This window comes from Ischnura elegans, chromosome X (assembly GCF_921293095.1).
Source record: "Ischnura elegans chromosome X, ioIscEleg1.1, whole genome shotgun sequence".
Classification (NCBI taxonomy): domain Eukaryota; kingdom Metazoa; phylum Arthropoda; class Insecta; order Odonata; family Coenagrionidae; genus Ischnura; species Ischnura elegans.
The window spans coordinates 17,742,077-17,765,349 of NC_060259.1; the positions used below are offsets into that span (position 1 = coordinate 17,742,077).

General features: G+C 37.3%; 1 protein-coding gene across 1 annotated transcript in view; it reads left to right on the top strand.

The window, feature by feature from the left end:
* Positions 1–23,273, top strand: part of LOC124171679 (kinesin-associated protein 3-like) — an 80,866-nt gene that overhangs the window by 9,007 nt on the left and 48,586 nt on the right. The window contains exons 2-8 of the mRNA XM_046550912.1: positions 870–998; positions 2,322–2,450; positions 7,784–7,894; positions 8,356–8,469; positions 9,077–9,194; positions 18,861–19,039; positions 19,191–19,460. Of these exons, the coding sequence (XP_046406868.1) occupies positions 870–998; positions 2,322–2,450; positions 7,784–7,894; positions 8,356–8,469; positions 9,077–9,194; positions 18,861–19,039; positions 19,191–19,460 (1,050 nt within the window). The remainder of the gene's footprint in view (positions 1–869; positions 999–2,321; positions 2,451–7,783; positions 7,895–8,355; positions 8,470–9,076; positions 9,195–18,860; positions 19,040–19,190; positions 19,461–23,273) is intronic.

The following is a 23,273-nucleotide window of genomic DNA, read 5'->3' on the forward strand; positions in this document are numbered from 1 at the left end:
GCACTCCTGTGAAATTATTAAATAAACCACGCATTTCCTAAAACTATACTGAAACTTTCGCAGTCCATGTTTGCCAATATTAATGATTTTTGGGGGTAACCCATGTCAAGACTTTAAAATGATAAACATTTCCTTTCCTATAACGGAGAATTCGTTAGGGCAAATGATCCTGTCACCTTTATTGAGCATCAATTTATAGGTGGTTGGTGTTGGAAGAGTATTTTCTGAATGTCTTTTTTTCTAGAATTGACTGGAAGCCAAGTTTTTCTTATCCTCTGTCTATTGTCGCTATTGAAGTTGTTTCTGTGCTTTTTAATTTCCAAGGCCTTGGTGTAACATTCACTGCTTCTCCAGAGTCATTGCAAGGGTGGAGGAAAGTTTTGTAATCAGCCTACAGTGCGGTCAAAAGAAACATTGTGTGATAAATCTTTTACAAGAACCAGGCATAGGACATAAACAGGGCACACAAGCCTGAGCAATATCAGCCAGCAAAAATCTGGTCTTGTACCTAGCTGATTTGTCCACTCTGGCTGCCTCACTTAATCAAAAGATGCTAAATTGTATTCAGCTATACAGTCTCAAGAGCAAAAGTTTAATTTTTTGTAAAAAAATAATTACTTGTACGTAGAAGCCTGCTCAAAAAATGGGGGTGCACAGGATATATGACGGTGTAACTTACTTAAGGATATACATACAGTAGTACTAAATTAGTAGTATTTTGTCATTATTTCTGTATATCACTGTATTATCACTGTATATCCTTAAGTAAGTTATGTTTCACTTTCATGTTACATTTACAGTACATATTTATAGAAAGATAAATATTTCTGAAAAACTCAGGTTATGTGGCTGTTCTTCATCCAAAACAGGAAAAACAGAGGGAAGAGAAGCCTAAAAAACAGATACCAGACAGAAATTCTGACTTGTACTTGGCCGATTTGTCCAGCATGGCTGCCTCACTTAAACAACCAGGTGCTAAATTGTCTTCCCCTGCAAAGGTTGGTATATTTAACAAATACAGAATTAGCGCCATATTGCAGTAATTATATAGACTTAATGGGCACAAAAGTACATGCTCCCTCAGAAACGATTTAACTGTCCAGAAGAGCCTCAATTAACTGTAATTAAATTAACTTAAGTTGGATTATTAGTCTCTCACTTTTGTAGCCTCTCTCCTCATACAATCCATCTTTTGTATTCTTTCATTCTTACTCTGGCCCACCTCAGAAACTCATTCATTGCTTCAACCATAGGTTTAATGGTATTGGTTATGATATAGCTGATATTCTCATGATTCACCTATATTCCAGTACATACTTGACACTGTCAATGCTGCAAACATTTTCTTGTCTACTGGTGTGGATGAGTTCACCAGTATTATTAAAATTAACACCATTATTTCCAAAAGTTGAATAATTGTTAAATGGAATGTATTAGTGGGGAAAATGTTCAACTATTTTGATTGTCACCTCATTATTTTAAAATGGTTTTTAGAATGATGGCAATTGTAAGTCTGAGAAGGGAAAGTAATAGTTTCACTCCTCATTGGTTTTTTCCTCCTTACCGACTTAAGTTTTTTTTTCAATTGATATTAATGATGATATCAAATTACGGGCATCATGGAATTAATCTGATACTCATGAGTACCAGAGAATTGCAATTACATGGCCATCTTTAAACAGGCTGGAGTGACCGATGTAGCAATGTTGGGCGCCTGTCATCTAGGAGGCCTGCGGGATTGCCCTCACCTGTGACCATGTCTATTGTTTAGGCATAGAATACTGGCAAAAAAAATTGCACTGGGGATGTAAATGATGTTGGAAAAGTGTAAAAGGAAATAAGAATGCACATCTTAGATAGTAGTGAAGGCTGCTCGGGTGCTCTACGGGGTAATCTCCTCAATGGCTGCCTATGTTTAGGGGTACTCCATCATACTCCTTCCTCATAGCATTGAGACCTGAGGATTGAGTACGACTCGTACCCAGAAACATTGGCAACCATGGAGAAGATTACTCAGTAGAGCCCTCAAGCAGCCTTCACTACCAGCATATACCGCAAAGCATCAGATCTTATTTCAGGCATCTAAGATTCATACATAATTACAAATTTGTAAGAAACTGATCATGCTCCTACTATCTGTCTCTTGTCATTATTTTTCAGCTATACCCTTTATTGGGATGGATAATCAAAGCTCTAAGGCCAGCGGTTAAGGATGAGTTTGTACTAATGGCCATTTTTTCATTGGTTTATAATGAAATTGAAGATAACTATTGCCATTATAGCATAAAATTATGAAGGTAATATAGTTTATCTATCTTCAGATTCGTTACCGGAATTCAGAGGAAGAACTGGAGCCAAGGGAGAAGCCTGAAAAAACAGAATTTAAATTGCCTCCATTGCCCCAAGGACCCATTCATGCAATGCAGCAAGCTTCACGTCCATTTATGAAGGTTAGCAAGAATTGTGGATGAGCTCTGTGGGATCATGGAGCCTCACTATGCAACAGTTGCCTCCCAGGCAGACACAGCCATTATGTAGTTTGTTTTGGTGAAGGCTATGGTTTAATATGGGTTTCGAAAATTCGCAAAATTAACTGAATAAGCCTAAAATTTTCCTTGAATGATGCTGCAACATATAGTAATAGTTTATTTTTACCAAATGAGCTGCAGTTATTATGTTTTGATCTCATTAGACATTTCCATTGACACTAAAATAGACCAATAATAACCTTATTCTTACGTATTTTTATTGTATTTTTAAAATCAAAACTGCCTAAGAAGATGCCTTGGTAGTTCAAAGGACAGAACACCTGACATGAATTCAGGAGTTCAGTATTCCAGCCCCAGTTAAGGCAATCATTTTTCTTCTGAAGAATTTTCACACTTAATATGCACATGTGGGTCTGTCAAGTTATACCAAGGTAGTTTGTTCTCCCAGTATTTCCTGGAATAATGACATTTTTATATTTTTCATGCATAAAGCTAATCCATAATGTACACAAACCTAATAGGTTTCCATGAATAGCGATCAAAATTTATGAATGCTGCAATTTATTTGCATTATGCAGTAGGATTTATTCCCCTTCAAATTTTTTAGTTCAATATATTCAACCCCTCTACCATGTATGTATTTTCCTTGGAATCTACTGCCTGTAAAAAAAAGCATGACATCCGAGTTTGAAGAGCTCTAGTGTGTAAATGAAGCAATCAATTTTAATGCAACAAAATTCATATGAAAGAGAATTTATTTCTATGTTGAATCATAGCATCTCTTTGGCTCCATGGTATTTCCTGCACTAAATGTTTTCTCAAAAAAGTACTCATTATTTGTAAGTAAAATCAAGTTGCCCAACTTAAAACGCTTGGTATTCCCATAGTTTTGGTTCCAGTAAATTGAAATTTTGATATAAGAAAGCAAAATGTAGTATTAGCAGTTTTCAGAAAACAAATTGTACACACCACAAAAATTGGTTGATTTGTTGTACAAAATGCATTGAAATTGATTGCTTTGTTTACACGCTAGAGCTCCTCAAACTCGGGTGTCTTGATTTTTTTTGACGGACAGTAAGTGGCATGCATTTAATCTGCAAGGGAGGTTTTTTTTCTTAAATTTTCCATTTTCAATCATTTGCAGAATGCAGAGGTAATAGGCCTAATATAAGGTGGCACTTTACTAACATCCATTATATTGTTGTTAATAAAATACGCTGATTTTAGGGTAAAATAATGCAACTTTTGAAAAAATTACTCTATCTTTGGCTATAAAATAGCCTTCTGAATGGCAATAAAAGCCTTTTGTATGTCTCTGAGTAATGAGTAATGTTCCCCCCAAAAATGCAAATGTTTAGGACTGGATTGCACCCTGGAAAACCTGGAAATCATTGGGAGTCTTTTAAGCAGTTGACCAGCAGTTTTTGCATCAAATCCAATTGAATGATTGGTTAAATGTACTGCAGACATTTATTTATTTGTTTTTAGACCACTGAAAACAGCTTGTATTGGCGTTTACATCGGGGCTTTTCAATAATTTTTAACAAACACACATTCACAAACAGCCATGCCCTTGATAGGGGCAACCTACCCATGCAGGAGTTGAACACAGGATCTCTTGTTTGGCACGCAAGGTCTTTACCCCGCCTCAACCGAGGCCTGCCTTTCCCTTGGTAGTTCCAGGGACAACCTGTGCCAAAGATTATGCCATCAAATATTGACAAAACAGTAGGGATGTGCGAGTAGTACTTTTTGACCTCGAGTCAAATTGAAAACTACTCGCGAGTATTGAGTCGAGTCAAGTCGAGTATGGTAACTCTTGAACTAGGCAATACAGCAAAGCATATGTTGTCAATGTATATATCCAAACTGCTCAAAAGAAACCTCAATAAAGATATTTGAAAAGTTGTAATTATGATTTTATACGTAAATTTATAGTGTAGTTTTTGACCCGTTCAAATTCTCATGTAAAAAACCCAATTATTCTACATGTTCAGGCAGCAGGTTTTGGCGTCTCCACGTTAAAGTATTACTGCCTACAGAAAAATGTCTCCTGCAACACACTTGTGTAGCTGGATAAGTATTTTCTATCCAAAGTTGCAAGGTTTGGGAACCTTGGGAAGTTTTATTAAAAGTTATATAAACGATTTATATAGATCTTGAATATTCATGGAATTTTAGTGGATGAAGCAAACGAACTATAGAACTAAGCTTTAGCCTTGTAAATCAAAAAAAGAAGTTTTCTTTGTATCTTACTTCGTTTAATCAACCATAGACTCTATTATCTGTTATTTCAAAAGGGAAACTAAAGGCTATAAAGGAGTAAACGAACATTAACTTTAGATGTACTTAGTGCTCAAAAAGGCTAAGAGATGGCACCAATTGTGACATCAAACACTGGGAAAAACCAGCATTGCCCGCTGAAACGTAAAAGTTACATTTTTCCTTAGAAATCCTAACAATTTTTACGTACTCCCTCGGCGTTCGAGTGAAGAAAGCATGTTAGGTTATAAAAGCATTGCAGAAGAGAGTATGAGCCATGCCGTGGTCTACTCCGAATACGCTGCAGGGGCGGAAGATGGTTGGGTGCGGTGGCACCGAAAAGGTATTCAGTACCCATGGTGACCACTATAGTGGTTGACTGCTACAAATTCAAAAGCTAAAACTCCTAGGCCAAAGATAATGCGACTTTATAAACGATATTACTACACGAGTTTCATGATACGCCTTCTGTTGGCAGATTTCTGAACTTACTGGCCTCAACAGCTCTGTAACCGTAACTACTTGACTTGACCTGAAATTAGTAATACTACTCAAATCACTCGAGTCGAGTACCAACTACTCGACTCAAATTTTCAAGTACTCACACATCCCTACAAAACAATCAATATTTGATGACATAAGGGGTACATTTAGCATAAGTGAGTGCTCAGGACGCTATCATATCAGCTGTAGAATTTTCCCTTGAATGTGATCCCTACACAGCAGCTCCAAGTGAGTGCCCAGTCATTTCCTGAAGCACTCTTTTTTGCTAATACTTGCCTGAGCACTCATCATTGATTGGCAGGAGCTCAAGCATTAGTTCTGCGTGGCCAATGGTATGTTTTCGGATGATTCAAAAGCTCCTGTGTGGTGCTCACTCAACTTTTCAACTCTGGGAGACTCTGAACATATAAGTAAGTAGTGGTCCATTCCTGTGGTGGGCAAGAGCTCTAAGCACTCTCTCTCCCTAAACATGCCCAATGATAGTATTTTAAAAGAAAAAAATATTAGGGCATTAGCACTTTGGCAAACATGCTCTCGAAGTTAATTTCAATAAAAAAGAAGTAGCTATCGTATTTTCTTAAAATATTAACGGCCCACAAAATATTGAAGAAAAAGCTTTGGTTACTTACTAATGTTGTGATTGAACTGCTATTTGAAACCCACATGGTGACAACTCTGCATTTAAAACTTGTTTGGGTATGCTGGGTTGAAAACATGTTTTACACACCTGTCACGTATCAAGTGTTGAATGAGTATTGATGGCTTTATTCTAACAACTACCAAAATTGGATGCTATGGTTTTGAGATGGCCACTCATTGCTTTTTTAAAAAGGAGTGCACGAGAATGAAATAGCTATATATCTATTTCCAGATAACTGATTTTGTTTTCAGCGATTAATTCATTGATTTAACATTCGTAATTCATAGCTCAAAATTGAATTGTTACAAACAAAATTTATGAGTACTAAAATACACAAGATATCTTCATTTATTATGCATCTGACACATGGTCATCTTTTTCCCAACACTTAGTTTCATATTCTTAGAGTTTACATGGTACTCTCATTTTAGTTCCTACAACTGCATCAAATCAAGATTTAACGATAAATTGGAAAATAAAAAATTGCTAAATTCAATAGGAAAGATTATGATTCATAAGTATTTATTTTAAAATTAAATTTAGGGTGAAGTTTTGATGATTATGCAATACTAAAATGTTGATCAAGAATTTGCTATCGCTGGTAATTCTAATTTTAAGTCTTGTATTCTATAGTATTGAACTTTAACTACATTTGCCTGTTTCTTTTCTTGATACACCAGACTCCCGATTATCCGGCTGCAGTTTATCTGTGTTGGGATTATCCGTGCATGAGTTCACGCTTCTTTGACGTTTTCAGCGGTCTTTATAAAAAAAATAAAATCGGATGCAAAAGCACCAAGATATCCACATTTAATGTAAGGCTGCACCAGGCTTTTTCTCATTAGAATCCCCTTTTTTGTAAAATGGAATTATTTTATTTACTTGTTGACAAGGATTTTTTCAAGTTTACTTGACGTCTGCTCCAGTATTGTAGACGACGATCAGTGGCCTGGATAAAAAAACTCTTGGTTAATTTTAGAAGATTCTTTGATGGTAAACCATCCGTAAAGTAAGAGAAATGTTATCTACGATCTCTATTTGTATATCTTATATCGCAAATTCGGAAGGGAACCGGAGAATTCGTCGCACTCGGGCATGTTTACGCCGCGACTAGTTAAGGTCAAACTGGAAGGGAAGGGAATAATAGAAGTGAAGGCAGCAAGGAAAGTGGAAGTAGAGATAGCACGATTCATAGTCAGGCACTCGCCAGCGTAGACAATTTGCCATATGTCTTTCCTATGACTGCTGCTGCACGATGGTGTGGTCGCACCCCCGTTACCTTCACGGGAGTTATGTGCTTCTTTTTTTTCAACCATTGACATGTGCGATCACGGTCAGTAATCAAGGATCCACGGATCAGCAGTTGCATCCCGCGCAACTTGTGTGAGACGCGACTGCGCGGTGTGGTGCCTGACGTCTATAGTTTCCGATGTTGCGGAGTGGTTTCGAAACATTCGTGCAAACCACTTTTCTGAATCCCCAATCTCACAGCCACACATGCGTGGTCTTTGGATACTAGGTGTAACACAGAGTTGTAGAAGTGCGAGTAAAAACGCATTATTCCCGCTGAAAAGATCGCGGTCGGGAAAAGAAAGCTTGGTATGATTTTGGAAAGTAATCTAAAATTACAGGCAATCCATGTAGATAATAGTAGATTGTTTGATTTGCGTAAATTTTTAAAAATTACAAGAAATTAAAGTAAAAGTTTGGATTATTCGTGTTTTCCCATTATTCGTGCCGCCTCTCCCCATCATTAGCCCGGATAATCGGGAGTGTGCTGTATATTTTTAAATAAAAAAGGTACATGTCCCCGTATAATGTTAAATAGAATTAGGAAATCATGAGATATGCTCTGGAATTATCTTTCACCTTAATTATTTATGTGTAGAAGGAGCCTGAGGAGGAGATGAGAAAGTTGACTGGGAAGATAACTAAAGTACCTGCTGGAGCTGCATTACTTATGGGCATGGAATCTTCATCTCCTCCCACAGTCTGTAAGGTAGTTTGTGTGTAATATGCTTAATAATACTATATTACTTACTTGCAAACAATATCTATGATAGATGCCTCTCCGAATTTTTTAAATTTTGCTATCACTATTACAAATGGCCTATTAATGACCAATATCTCTTGATAAAATAAAATAAAATCACTTTGCACTTTCCACTCAATTTTAATAATTTTGCGGCCGGTTTTGACGTGTTTTATGTCATTACAGTCTAGCTTGAAAATGACATAGAACACATGAATACCGGTTGCAAAAATATTTAAATTCTGTGGAAAGTACAAAGTGATTTTATTTTATTTTATCATGTATAACTTCTACAAAGTTAATTCACCAACCATCAATTGCACCAATATCTCTTACTGTTATAATGTATAATGCTCTGATAATTTTCAATGATAACAAGATATACTTAGGCACTGTAGTAGCTCATTGACCAAATAATTTGCAAACAGTGGGAGCAGTGGTTGGAACAGAGGAAGGCAACCATTAAGTTGAAGTTGAGAGTGCCGGCATTGCCAGAAATCTTCCCCAAAGATACAGTTGATATATCTCCTGCTCTCTCTGAGGTAAGTGACTTTTTCTACTTTGTGACATATTTATTTAATATCATTAAGTTAAAATCTAAGATCCCATGTCCCTTAGCAAGGAGAAAAAAAAATATATGCACAGCTTCAAAACATGACTTCAGCTGTTAAGAATGACCATTTGTTATGTTGACCATTTTTTTATTATTAGCTTTTGATAACATCATAGGTATCACACTTATAAAATTAAAGAATCTGTTGTGTAATCATGGTTATATGTTAAACTCCAGTCATTTTTATAATCATCAGTTTTGAAAGCACTGCAATGGCTAGTGACTATACACAGCCATTCATGTGGATTTAAATATGTGAACATCAAAGGAGGAAATTCAGTGCGAAAAAAAAAACATTTGATTTAACCAAAATCCAAGCTCAGAGCTTCTGATTTTTGATGAGCTATACTTTGACCTTCAAAAGTGGAAAATTGGATACATATTTGGGTTTGAATATTGGTCAAGTCTAACGATTTTCCCACAGGAAATTGAATCTTCATGTGTTGACATGGACTTTTGTAAGACATGGATGTACCAGTGGTATTTGGAACATGCATATCAGTTACAAGATTTATGATGATAAATATTTATTTCAGGTGACCAGCACTCCTGATATCAGTGACAGATCAGAAGTCACCATATCAGATCCAGAGTATGAGAGAAAACTGAAAAAGTTCCATTCACTTGTGAAGCAGCAGAATCATTTGCTAAGAGGTCTGTTGATTTCCTATGGTTTCCTATTAGTCTTCATGCTATTCTAAGGAAACATAACTTCAAAGTACTTTTATTCTTCCAAAAGGGTACCCATTTATATTACAGTACATTCTCATATGAATGCACTTCACAGTCAGGGTATGGCATATTACCTTTCTAAGTGAAAGGTATTCGTGGACTAAATTCTAAGTATAGATTTCACACAATGATCTTCTTCAACTTAAGTGTCCAGAGCAATACTCTTTAGTATTATTGGCACATATTCATTCAGTATCCCAGTAGCCATATACAGCAGCCAAACTTGAGTAGAGGAAAGAGGGGCAAAAACGACCTGTTAACCTTTTTTCATTTAAAACTTGACCTTCTGTTGCTAATTTTCTTTTAAATGTGGTTAAAAGTAAAATTATTGCATATAGGGTGTAGAATATTAATGTAAATGCATTTTATGATTGTGATTACATATACAGTAAAACCTCTTTATATCGCAATGGAGGGGACCAAAATTTGGGCAATTTGATGTATGGAGGTCCACTATAGAGAGGTTTTAGTGATATGCACCATTTTTTCATATCCTTTGGAAATGAAAGACAATAATTTCTTTAAAACCATTATATTTATGTGTTTAAATAAACATGCATGCATTAGTGAACATATATTTATTATTCAATGATGAAAGAAAGCGAGCGCTATCGCATGATTTTTACCATGATTCAAGAGAAAATGATGTGATCTCTCTTAACTAAACAGTCACTTAAAATGATATTTTAATACCACTATTCTTATTTACTGCTAGGTATGGAACAAAATGGCCATGACTTATGGTTAATGTGAAAATTACAACATATTAAAGGTTTAAAAAAAAATAAGCGTGAAACATTTATTGCTCAAAATGTCATTCCATGTCGCATAATGGCGGCTGCATTAATGATCTCTAGTTGTCTCGCCACAATTTGCGGAGGTAGTTAGGCAGTTTCATCTGAGGTTTCCGCAGTGTTTCTTCATGAGAGTCTCGGCTTCCGGGCGTTCCTCCGCATTGTATGGACAACTCAACATGGAGGAACGCCCGGAAGCCAAGACTCTTATGTAGTTAGGCTATCTCGGGGTTGTATCCGTGGTATGATAAGTGGAGGTTTTGTGAGATAAAGAGGTTCACTACAAAGAGGCTAGCCTATAAATTTACATGTAAATCTGACGGGACCGTTGGGGTGGTATGAAGTTTGGAGGATTATGATGTAAAGAGATTCACTACATAGAGGTTTTCCTGCATGTATGATTTTTTCAAACATTGACAAAATGACGATTTTGACCCATAGGTGGGGCAAAACATACACCCATAGAATTTGCATTTAAAAAACCTTTATTGTTCAATTTTGGAAGATTTATTTTACGTACACACTTTTAACACGTGTGCGATATTTCTCAACATGAAATAGGAAATGAACAATATGTGAGGTTGGATATGAGTATATCTACAGAAATCTCAAATGAAATTGTCATCCTCTTCTTCACATATTTGAACATGCCTCGTGAGCCCACCCTTTGCAGTTCAAACATTGTATCCAACCCACTTTATTCTTGGGATTGGAATACAACTCATTGCAAAATATGCAAGCCTCCTCATCTCCTTTGTCAAAATCATCTTTATCTTTAAGAGCATTCAACCTCGGTCCGTCCTGCCCCTCTCTCCGGTGATGGTTTTGCCCCTCGACACACAGCATCAGAAATATGGTAATACCAGCGTATCCATAATCAACTACAAGCTACATGGACTTAAACACAACTAAAAACACTAAATTATTATATTACCTTACAATTGGTGAATCAGATTGGCATAATAGCTGCCAGATCCAAAGCAAACGTAATAAAAATCCTTAAGAAAACTGTCTAATAATAATGATAATAATATGGTTTATTAATGGGCATAGGGACCCATACAAAATTAAAATACACAAAAAAATAAACCAATACAATAATATAAAAGAAAATATATAAATTACTTCTTAATATAATACAATCAAAACTCAATAAGAAAGACCATTACTGAGAGAAGGCATAATGTGAATACACATTCACCTAGGCTTACAGGAAGTAATTTGGAAGAAAGCAGGAATTATAAAAGTATTACTCATTTACCTAACTGTTGACTTAACAATGTTTTTAAAAGTATTTAATGGTGTATTGAAAAAGTCCACGTTACTGTTAGCATTGCTATGTATCTCTCATTGCAGGAAAAAGATGCAAGAAAAAAAGAATTGTTATTTCTTGAAAAAGGAATTGAAAACAGTGAGGTGCTTCAAGATGAGGCTATTGGAACTCTAAGGGATACAAGAGAAAGCAAAGTTGAACATTTAACATGATTATTTAATGTAAAATATAGAAAAATAATGGCTAATTGTTTTCTCCACAGATGAAGGGAGGCTAAATTCAAACATTCCATCGGCGTATTGCGGTCACCATTAAACCCATTTAGGTGAAATTTATAGGCAATAGTTCTAAGGTACTTATGTTGCACTTTCTCAATGACTTGTACATATGGGACTCCAGATAATGTAGCAATACTCAAGGATAGGTCTCACTAATGCTATGTACAGCAATTTAAGACAGTTAATGTCATTGAAGTCCTTGCAGGTTCGGCCAACGAATCCCAACATTCTTTAAGCTTTTAGTCGAATGCTCTCTATGTGTGGGGCAAATGATAATCTGCTATCAAAAATAACACCAATATCTTGAAAACAATCCACTCTATCTAATGTGTAGTCTTAGTACTATAATTGAATTCAACTTTTGAATTACTTTTACTTATGGTCATTATGTATATAACACTTAGTCAAGTTCAATTCCATGTGATTGCTGTTGTACCATTTCACTAGGTTATTGAGGGAGTCTGTTAGTACAGAGGTGTCCTTACGTTCATTGACTTGGTAATAAATATTTAGGTCATCAGCATGTAACAAGTATTTCACCTGATGCATATACACAACTGCTAATGTCGTTCATAAAAAGTAAAAAGAGCAAAGGTCCCAAATGGGATCCCAGAGGAACTCCACTTGGGGCACAAAAGGAAAAAGATTTAAAGCCAGAAATTTTAACCAACAGTTTTCTGCTAGAAAGATAACTTTGGAACCAATTATAAATGCTTCCAAAAATGCCATATGCTCTTAACTTTGTCAACAGAAGGGGGTGAAGAACCTTATCAAAGGCTTTTTTAAAGTCACAATATATTACATCTACTTGAGTATTCAGATTCAGCATTTGTGTTTTATCACTTTAAAACTTGAAAAATTCACTGAAACTAAACGGCGGCCACTACGAAAAAGAAAAAAAGTTAGATCTGCTGGTAATGGCAGCCACTTTAACTAGCCTATAATGTTGCTGCTTGAAAGCAACAACTACCAGGTTATTTTAAAGAGGCCAGTTTGACCCGCCCAGTCGGTTTTGCCCCACGCTCCCGTATGCTCTTGAAGCTGTGGGAATATGATTTCTGAATTGGAAGTACTTATTTTCAGTTTCGATCATTTATCAGGGTTCCCACTCAACCGTGAAAACCTTAAAACCGTGAATTAGCCGTGAATTTCCTCTACCGTGAAAAAACCGGGAAATAGCCGTGAATTTCGTCTTAAAACCTTAAAAATCTCTCAATCTTGATAATAATACCTTCCCAGAAATTTTCATCTTCGTTCGTAGCTAGCGCACTTCTATTCATTGTGGCGAGCATCGTCGCATGCGGTCGCATGGGTCAGAAAAGCGTGGGAACGAATGTTGCCTGAAGAAAAAAACATCTTTCCCCAGCGCAGGCCTTTTCTCTCCCGCTCCTGAAATATGACACCACTTCTCATCAGCTTGTTTACTTTCCTCAAATGGCTTGGTTTCCCCTCCCTCGGTCACTGCTTAGTCCCCCTTCAACCCAATTAGCCTTCCCACTGGCTGCAGCGACCACTTTCGAAACTAAATCTAGATGGCCATTGTGTCGAAAAATTTGAACGTTTATTCAACACCCTCAATCCTATGACTGGAAGACCGCTAGCCTTGACAACCTGCCATGCGCTGTGGACACTACGCTCCCTGCGTTTGAACCGGGTGACAGCGAGCTTTCGGCGTGACGTTACTAATTCTCGCGCATTGCGGCCCTGAAAACGAGAGAAGATTTCCGCTTATGGCAACACAGCATTACACGATTGTCGCATGCGTCGACCTGGAACTTGCCAGTTTTACGTCGCAACCGGAAAGTTTGTGTGGAGTTATTTACTGTCGGTGGTGATCCAGTTCCTCCGCTTTGTGCTATCTAAGGTAATGCTGTTTGTTTGTGTCGTTAAAGCCTCAATGCCGTCGCGATATAAACTGCTACATAGTCTCACGAATACAAGGATCAAGAACTTTGCTATTTCCTTGATCCTTGTATTCGTGATATTATGGATTTCCACCAAGTTACGCCCTCTACGATTAATTATGCTACATAGTCGTTCCATTTTTCCCAGAGCAACGGTAAGAAGGGAACATGATTTGCCTCTGATTAGAGAGATCGATTCAGTTTTGGTTTCAGAGTATTACAATAGCAGAGAAAAGAAGTCATTACACTGCCGCTTTCAAAAGAAAGTTATACGGTGGAACCTCGATCTATCGTTCCTGCATTGATCGTTCGCCGTTTCTGGTCCCAAATAAAGTTCCTTATAGACACTTTAATTTTTTCCCGCATCTATCGTTCCCCGAAGTATCGTTTCTCGCATTGATCGTTTGAAGATCGCGGTTCCGACGCAGAATTTTCCCGCATCCATCGTTTGATGAAAATGAGACGAAATAAATACAATGTGTCATTTATGGCTAATAACGACAAGCACGTAGTTGGAATCCTCTCCAAGAGATGGATCTACCATTGGGAGAAGCTCAGTGCCGTGGGAAAGTAACATTAGCGCATTTCCCAAGAACCTTTATCCCCCTCCATTCACCATTCGCCTCCCCCCTTCTGACGCTTTCCTCTTCTTCAAAATAAAAACAGGTCCCAGCTCGCGCAGGGATCTTATTACGAAGACCTTAGCTTCGAAAAAAATATCGAGTTACACGAGAACAATAGAAACGTGTTTCGCGCTCCCCCCTCTTCTCACCAACTGACCTTTTTCAGCCTAACTGCTTCGAAGTTCCCAGTTTATGGAGGTCAACTGCTGCATGAATCACCTATTAGCCCAAAAGGTATCTAACAATGATATTCAGTAATTGCTATTATGCTTTTATTAGATTGAAATGTTAGTAATTTGCACGTTAAAAAAAACGAGACCACACATGACGTATTTTAAGCAAGGAAATAGATGGAAAAATACGATGGTGATTTTTGGTGAAACGCGATATCCTCGTAGCTGAGCTTACGGCAGTTAATTCGGCATTTTGTTCCGAAAACATGATACCAGGTTGTTATCAGTTATCAATTTACGAGCTATACTACTACAAGTAGTCTCACTTGTCAGAGTTTCTGACGAAGGGATATCTTCTCAGGATTTTTGTTTCTCCCTACTAACAATCCGAATTCATCTGATCATCTGGCGCTACGCTAATTAGAAAAGAATGGGCATCTTTAGGGTAAAAAATTTCATGGCGCAGTCCTATGGTCACGCTTCGCCCTCTGCAGTGTGCTCTGCGTACCCCCGTACGCGATAGCATCAGTTCCGAACTTCACCTCGTACGAGTGGTTCCCTACTTTCCGGGGTGGCTGGACTTCGAACCACCGAGTGTTTTCCATGTGAGTTTAATAGAGTCATTTTCACTAGTTTAATTTTAGTCGTCTTCGGACCATGGCCCCTCCGAAGAAACTATTGAGAACTTTAAGAGATGGACTGAAAATAATTGAACATGAAGAAAAGAATCCGGGCTAGATGCGCGTGAATATTGCAGAGCGCCTTGGGTTGTCCGCTAGCACATGACGGTAGGGGTGGGGGTAGAGTGAGCTACCTGGAGAAAACAAGTAGAGATATGAAGGCGAAGATCCAGGTGGGCGTGCCGCTGACGATTAACGCAACATTGTTCACGCTTTACACACTACCTCAATTGTATTAAAAATATATTCATTAGACAGGAACAATTCAAGTAATTGACTATTTTTGGCCTTCGTGATCCATCTCACAACCAGTCACTGCACCGGCGAATGCGGTTGTTTTAGGCACAACATGCACATTGCTCTCGTGAATATGTGTACTGGAAATGGTGTTTGATGGATAAGAATTTTTACATCTGACTGAAATCCATAATAGCATTGTAAATGCCGAGTGGAGAGCAAACATTCAGAATTTTTAAAGAGATATGGGTCGAATCAACAATATGACGTATGTGTCTTGATAAAGTACTACTATTCCTGTTATTATCTAAAATATTGTTTTGAAACCTTTAATGAATTTCTTAATTACTCGCCAAAATCCTGCGTTTCCTGGGACATAGGCAATCCAGCAAAAAAAATGAAGCATTGATCGTTTTTCCGCATTCATTTTATAATCGTATCGTTATTAATAAAGAAAAATTGTCCCCTAGTGGAGTTCCAAAAAAGGAGGGTAGTCTTAGAATCGTGTTCGTCTTAGATTCGTGCTAATACGGTGTATGAAATTGTTTTTCGATTTATTATGTTCTATTAACAATTTTCATAAAATATTTTCCGCTGAATAAGAAAGAATCAATTTATTATATTCTATAAACAATTTAAATAAAATATTTTCCTGTAAATAAGAAATATTGGGGTGGGGGAAATTCGGTTACTGTGCAGTAATAACAACGTGCGCAAAAAACAATCTCTCAGCGAGGAATTAAAAAAGTACCTCGAGTGTCCGGACGGAAGAAGGTCCGAAGGGTATTCGGCGTCCGGGCAAGAGCGCGGTTGGGCGGGTCCTTTAGTCAGCCCTGAATTTTGCAAACGATAGATCACGTCATAACAGATATCACTTTTCATTGCGGCGTTAACATTCACGGCGTTTTTCGCGTACGTTAATTTTCTGTTGATATACGGCCAGTGATTTTCTTATTGTTGGCTTATTAACGGACCGTGAATTTAGCAAAATTGAGACCGTGAAAACCTTAAAAAAAACCGTGAAAACGTGAAAAATAACCGTGAAAACCTGGAAAAAGCCGTGAATTTCATTGTTCAGGTAGAGTGGGAACCCTGATTTATAGTGTGCCGTAATTTTTTAAATAAAATTTCGTAGTATCATAGACATGTTTTGGCTTCTGAAAGAGAAATTAGGTTTCCATCTTTCATCAAAACTTTGGAGAGGCTGAGGCACAGTGATGCCACTATGCATGGAGCCCCTCCCTGCACTTGAGTTTTTGTCCCTTGTTTTGTGGTTAGGGTAGCCTGGACATGAAGTTACGTCATGCCTCATGGAAAGGGTCAAATAAAAAATTCAAAAGTTGTCTGAATCTATGTCTATGCTCCAGAGTTACCCGAACTTGTTCTGGGCATTCATTATTTTCTATTGCTTCTTTGGCCAAATTAGTAGGGAAATTAGTGGGTAAAAGTAAAGGGGGGACTATATTGAAACGCATTTCTTAAAACTTTCCCAGAGCTGAAGCCTCAAAATTAGGAGGAGGACTATATCCAGAGGGGGACTATTTTCGGAGATATACAATACTTCTTAAAAGGTAATCTGAGGATTTTCATGCCTCAATGTCCTTGGATCTAATCATATGGAAATTTCATGATAAGCCCTCAAACAATATTGTTTATTTGTCTTGAGATTTGTGCCACTTTTACAAATATACTAATGTATGAAACATCAACAAGGCAATTTTGTACCATAGGTGAAACTATATCAGTACTTAAAAACAGACAATCAAGTGCACAGAAATTCACCGACGCTGTAATATAGCCTATCTCTGAGGAAAACCAACAATTATTTCTTGAAGGCTATAGTCTTCATTTCATACTTAGTGTCAGATAGTCTGTAAAAAAAATCCCATGACCTTCCCATAAACCTGTGGATTCGGGTCCAAAGGCAATGCACCGAGTCCTTACACATGTATGGTTGAGATCTTTACAAGTCCATACTAGATACTATACATTAATAGAACTTGTCATCAGTTTTATGGTGAAACACATTTTATTTGCAAACGTACTCATGACATAGATGTAAACATATGGAACAGTCATCAACTATAATTTTGCCGTCATTTGGTGGCTAGTAGCATCATAAGAAATAAAACATATTTGGCCGATAATGCATTTATGGATTTTTAAGACTACGTTTGAATGGGACATGGATCTTCAAAATTACCATAAATAATTATCAAAAGAATTACTGAATGTTAATTGACCATTTGTGTTTTCTTTTCCTGGTACATAGATCGACCGTTCATTGTTCCATCTTCCTCTTACATCTCCTCATAGCGTCCCCCAGTAATCAAACCTTACGTTAAAAGGATGTGAAGAGTCGCCACTCGAGCTTCAATACAAGAAAGGAAATACAGGACGTAGAAGTCGCGGAGTCTATGGAGTGGAAGTCATCCATAGGTGTTGGAGCACCTGGAGGAATTTTCATCACATCGTAAACTTTTGAGCGGTCGTTAAATTTTAATGGACGGACGACTGTGCGGAGTGAGACTCGCACTCGCCCGTGACACCCTACTGGGGGTCTACTGAGCAAACTGATTAAATAAAGCTTGTTGCCTGGAGCAAAATTGTGACATCCCATTACACAGCTTTTTCCATGTAATTAAAATAATTATTGTATGCATAGCAACAGCAGAATTATAATGCTGTTAAAATTATCATAATATTATAGTTATTAGTTGCTATTATTATATTATGATTATTGACTAAAATGAGTACGTATTCCAGCTCTAATCAGTGACATGTGATCATTTTAGGTATATCAAAGTACACTAGTCCATTTTGTGTGTCTATACGTAGTCATCTATGAAAAATTTAATTCCTAACAAGAAACTGTTTGTTTTAATTACCAGTTTAGGTTTATAGACATAGGCTGGTAGGAAGACTAAGAGAGAATTGGTTAAATTGGTACTTAAATTACTACTCCCAGTGAAAATGATATTTCTAGCATATGTTATTAATGGAAGTTGTAAGAAGACACTTTGGACAGCATGTAAGATAGATCACAGCCATGCATTCATTTTCCTTATGTGACCAGAATATTACTGTGATTTGTGTAAGCATACCCATTATCTATCATTTTCTCCCAAAATATTGTGTTTTTGTGCAGCCAATGGCTGTGATATGGGAAAAGAATCATTAGTTTAGAAAGCACTATCCAACTTGGCCTTGATACTGAATCGTGATGCCTACTAAATGTGTGCCTAACCATGATAAATCACTTCTACACTCCTTAGAAAAAATGACAAAGGGAAGGAACGAATTATATCAAAAAATTAGCAGGTCTTTTAGGTCTTTACCAGCATTTGAAATTTTCTTTCATTTTGATTAGCTGATTCAAGAAAATGTGGGCTCAAAAAGAAATAAGTGGAATATTTGCATGTTGATGTGGAAATATATTATATATTTCAAATGTTTGTGGCTTATTGTGATGTATAAAATTGAGGTGAATTCTGCACAATCAATTTAAATGGTTCCAACATTTGAGAAGTGCTGGAAAAATAAAAGCCAAGAAAGTTAAATTAACAAAGTGAAATATTTTCTTCTATTTACTAGTTAAACAATTGAATTTCTTGCTTTATTTGCAGTTTCCTTCTTACTTTTACTGAATTTGGCCGAATCATTGAAGCTGGAAGAACGGATGGCCAAAAAAAATATTGTGGAAATACTACTGAAGTGCCTCAACCGAGATGACCCAGAGCTACTCCTAGTTCTGCTGACATTTTTAACAAAATTGTCCCAAATGCGGGAGAATGTAGACAGTATGGTATGGTAGCTATTCTTATTATAGACCAATATCATCATATATTATATATATATATATATATATATATATATATATATATATATATATATATATATCATCAATTAACTAATGGTGCATTAATTACTGAAATGATTATAACATTCTTTTGCAGATAAAACTGAATGTTGTTGAGAAATTACAGAGGCTAGTGTCATGGCCCAGTGTGGGTGTATCTAATGTGTCCCTTAAGCTAATGATGAATCTCTCTTTTAATGGCTGCCTTCGTGCAAAGATGATTGATATTGGCATGATACCACATTTGGTGAAAATTTTAGCAACCGGTGATACAAGGCTACATGCCACAGTATACAGTATCCTGTATCACTTCTCCTTGAGTGACCAAGCAAAGGCCATGTTTACAGATACAGGCTGTATTCAGATTGTAAGTATTGTACTCTTGTGCCTTTTTGTTCGCACATAATTGATGAAAAAGGCTAGTTTAATTTTTATGCATTAAAATTTTTTAGACCTCCACTATTTAAATCCTTGATGGCTACGGAAAGTTCAATAATTATTATGCAGTAATCTGCAACCTTCTGCATACATGTTTTTCTTCATTAAAACTTTTGAGGGTACTTGTCATGTTAAAAAAAAAGTTTTGGGATGTGTCGCCGCATCAATTTTTGGGTGGGCCCAACATTTTTCGACCAAAAACTGATGCAGCGACATAGCCCAAAAGTTTTTATTTTTCAGCACATTTGTTATCTTGTAGTTTTCTGTGGCATTCTTGATTAGATGATCTCTCCATCTCTCGTCACACGTTGATTGTCTTATGTTAGGGTGACAACAGTTTTGCCTGGATTCCACCAGGTGTCTTTCGGTCGAAGGTCCGATATCGGTATTTTCACATTGCTTATGTAGCCCTAGCTCATCGCTACTGCGTTGTGACTGGCCACATTCTCTCGCTGCTGTTCTGTTATTGTCCGGTTTCTGAAACACTCTTCCAAGCATTTGCTAAATAGTACCCATCTTCTATGTTAAAATTTTCTGGCATATTCGTTATTTCAATTGATTCTCTTATCTGCCTGGGATAATATCTTTTGCGATTATTTTGGCTTCCTCAAATTTAATTTCATGTCCAGCTTCACTTCAAGCATGCTTGACGACTGCTGAGAGGCTGACATTCTGTTTTTTTTGTTGTCCTTTTGTGTTCCTGTTGGCGGATCTTCATGGACCTATTTTTCTCGCCGATTTATATGATTTGCTGTATGAGCAGGGTACGCAGTACATATGCACCTTCATGGATATTTTTTGGGATCTTATCTTTGGGTTTCAGAACTATATATTTGGTTTATTTTTGTCATGCAGTTGAATCTTGTGGCAATAACCCACTTCTTCAGGACCCTGGATATATTTTCACTCGTGCTAGCCACCTAGAGGATGGTTGCACTATTGGCAGGCATAGTGAAATGTATCAGCATTGAAAAATGGAGTGTCAAAGGATATAGATACCCAGTGGTCAGTGGTCTCAGCAGATGTATCACTGATAGTTGCCTCCAAAGCCCCCCTCTGGATATGCCCATGATCCTTGTATCACCAGATACAATCCTGGAAGTTTTGTTTTGCCGGCTGGGATTTATACACACAGTATAGAAATTGTAATTTTTCCATATCTTTTTTCATTTGGCATGATCTTATGTCCTGTTCTCCAATGTGGAGGTAAGAGACCAGCAGCCAAGACCATGCTCATTGAACCACCTCATAAAGTCTCTTTAAAAGTGATGATTCATGGGGTCAAATGCTTTGGTAAACCCTACTTGCAATAGGGTAGTTTCCTTCATCAAAGAAACCGAAAGGCATTGATTGCGATTTGTTACCCACCATTACTGTATTCATAATATACAAATTATTTCGTTTTAGAAATACCGGTTTAGACGAATGGCCATGGTCCATTTTTATCCTCATTTGAAAAGGGCCAGATTGGCGCCCATGCGATGCCACTCCACGTGACGTCACAGGGACCTAGTTTCTATAGGAGAAGATAGGAGTTATACATCGTCTGAGATTACTAATGCATGCATGAGGCGCAGAGCTCAGGGAAACATGTCTTAATAATCACCTATTAAAACTGGCTAAGGTCAGAAAGTTTTCTTCCTTTGATAAGGTATTAATAAACCTTTTTTAAGCCAAGCGCTACCAGCCAGCAAGGTACTCAGCTACCCTCTAGCATCCTGCGTCCTATCAGCGCTCAGAGCCTCGATCAAGGTCACCTCACAAGACGGGAGGGGGAACCAGAAATACGTCACATGGAGAGATTTCCTTACCCGTCGCGTTTTCGCGCGCTTGAAAATTTTCACTTTTCATTTAATCGCGAAAAATAGATATCATTTAAAAATCTCAAAGCGTGAAATACGTACTCCAGGAGTAATAATCTTCCGATATAGGCAATAAAAAAATAATAGGAAACCACCCTATTATGAGATGAGGATTTCAAATCTGGCTGTTAAAATGAATTTTTGTGTGCAAATTTCATCCTTGGTGTATACAGTGAAGAGTGAGACTAATCAAATAGAAAGTGTGACAGCAAGTAGCATCATTGACATTTATTGTCCAAATATTGCCTAATATTATTATATTTGACCAGGAATGACAAATATGAGGGGAAAAGAGAAGGGAAATGTATTATATTTCAATGCAGATATGGATTAGCTCAACTTATTCTGAAACTATCTTCTTCCCAGCTTGTGCACTTATTCATGTATATTGTGTCTGATAATGTCTTGTAAACATATCGATTTAAACGATGATATATGGGAAATAATCAAACAGGTAAGGGGTGAAGAAAACCTTATTGTTTTAGGTGATTGGAATGCTGTCATTGGTGAAGGTCAGGATATAGGAATAACTAGAAAATATGGATAAGGAAATCAAACTGACTGATGAGAAAGGCACCTGGAATTCTTCACACAAAATACAAGTTACTGGTTGCCAAAATGCTTTTTAAGAATCACATGCGAAGAAGATATGCATGGAAAATGCTGAGAAACAAAAGAAGATTTCAACTAGACTATATTTTGATGAAGCAGAGGTTTAGAAACCAGATAAAGGACTGTAAAAGCTACATGGGGGCAGATAATGGCAGTGGTCAAAATCTAGTGATGATGAAATGCTATCTGAAATTCAAGAAATTGAAGAAATCAGCAAAGAACGCATGGCAATTAGAGAAACTAAAGGAGGCAAGATATCAACAGGCCTTTCAAGAAGTAGTGGAGAGCGAGAAGGGAATATGTAGATCAGACTGAGAAATCAGTGGAGAATAGATGGAAAAATATCAAAAGTGGGCTTCAGGAGGCCATTAGAGAAGTTCTAGGGAGAAGAAAATGTGTTAAGGAAAAGCCATGACCACGAATTGAGTCGAAGACCTCATTGAAGAATGGAGAAAATATGAGAATGTGAATACTGCAGAAGGACAGGCTGGCTATAAGGGAATAAAGAGCGAGATTTGCCACAAAGGGAGGAAAGCCAGAGAAGCGTGGATGAGGAACATATGCAAGGACCTGCAAAGTAACCTCATACAAGGGAAAATGGAGGCGGCCTATAGATTAGTGAGGAACCATTTCAAGGCACAGAGTACAAGATGTAATGGCATAAAGGACAAGCATGGAAATATTTAAATTGAGAGAGACAAAGCCGAAAGATCGAAAGAATAATAGAAAGAATGAAGGAGTTATGCAATGGTAGCAAACTCAGCTAAAAAATTATCCAAGAAGAAAGTGAAGCTAAAAAGGAAAATATGGGAATCAGCATCTCAAGATTAAAATTTGGCACTGCAATGAGAGACCTGTGAGAGAATACGGCCACAGGAATAGATGACATTCGAGTAGATCCATTCAGTCTGGGTTAGACCTCTGGCGCGTTCGGACGTATTTCCCGCTCCGAGCTAGAGGCAAGGCCATGTATTGGTGAATGTGTGCACGTTGTGGAAGTATATCTGCTACCAACATGAACTCGTGCAAGTTGTGTAAAAAATCTATACGCAGTTCAGTTTGTTTGTTATGTGTGGATTGCCAATTCAAATTTCATGGTAATTGCTTGGATACCCCTCTTTCTAAAGAAGATATACAAGGTATCATCGCAAGCAAACAAGTTTGGAGGTGCCACCATTGCCGAGTGTCTCGCAGGTCAAGCATGACTTCTGAGCCCTCCAGTGCAACACCCAAAAGTGCCCCTCTGAGTGACTCCACAGATTTATTTC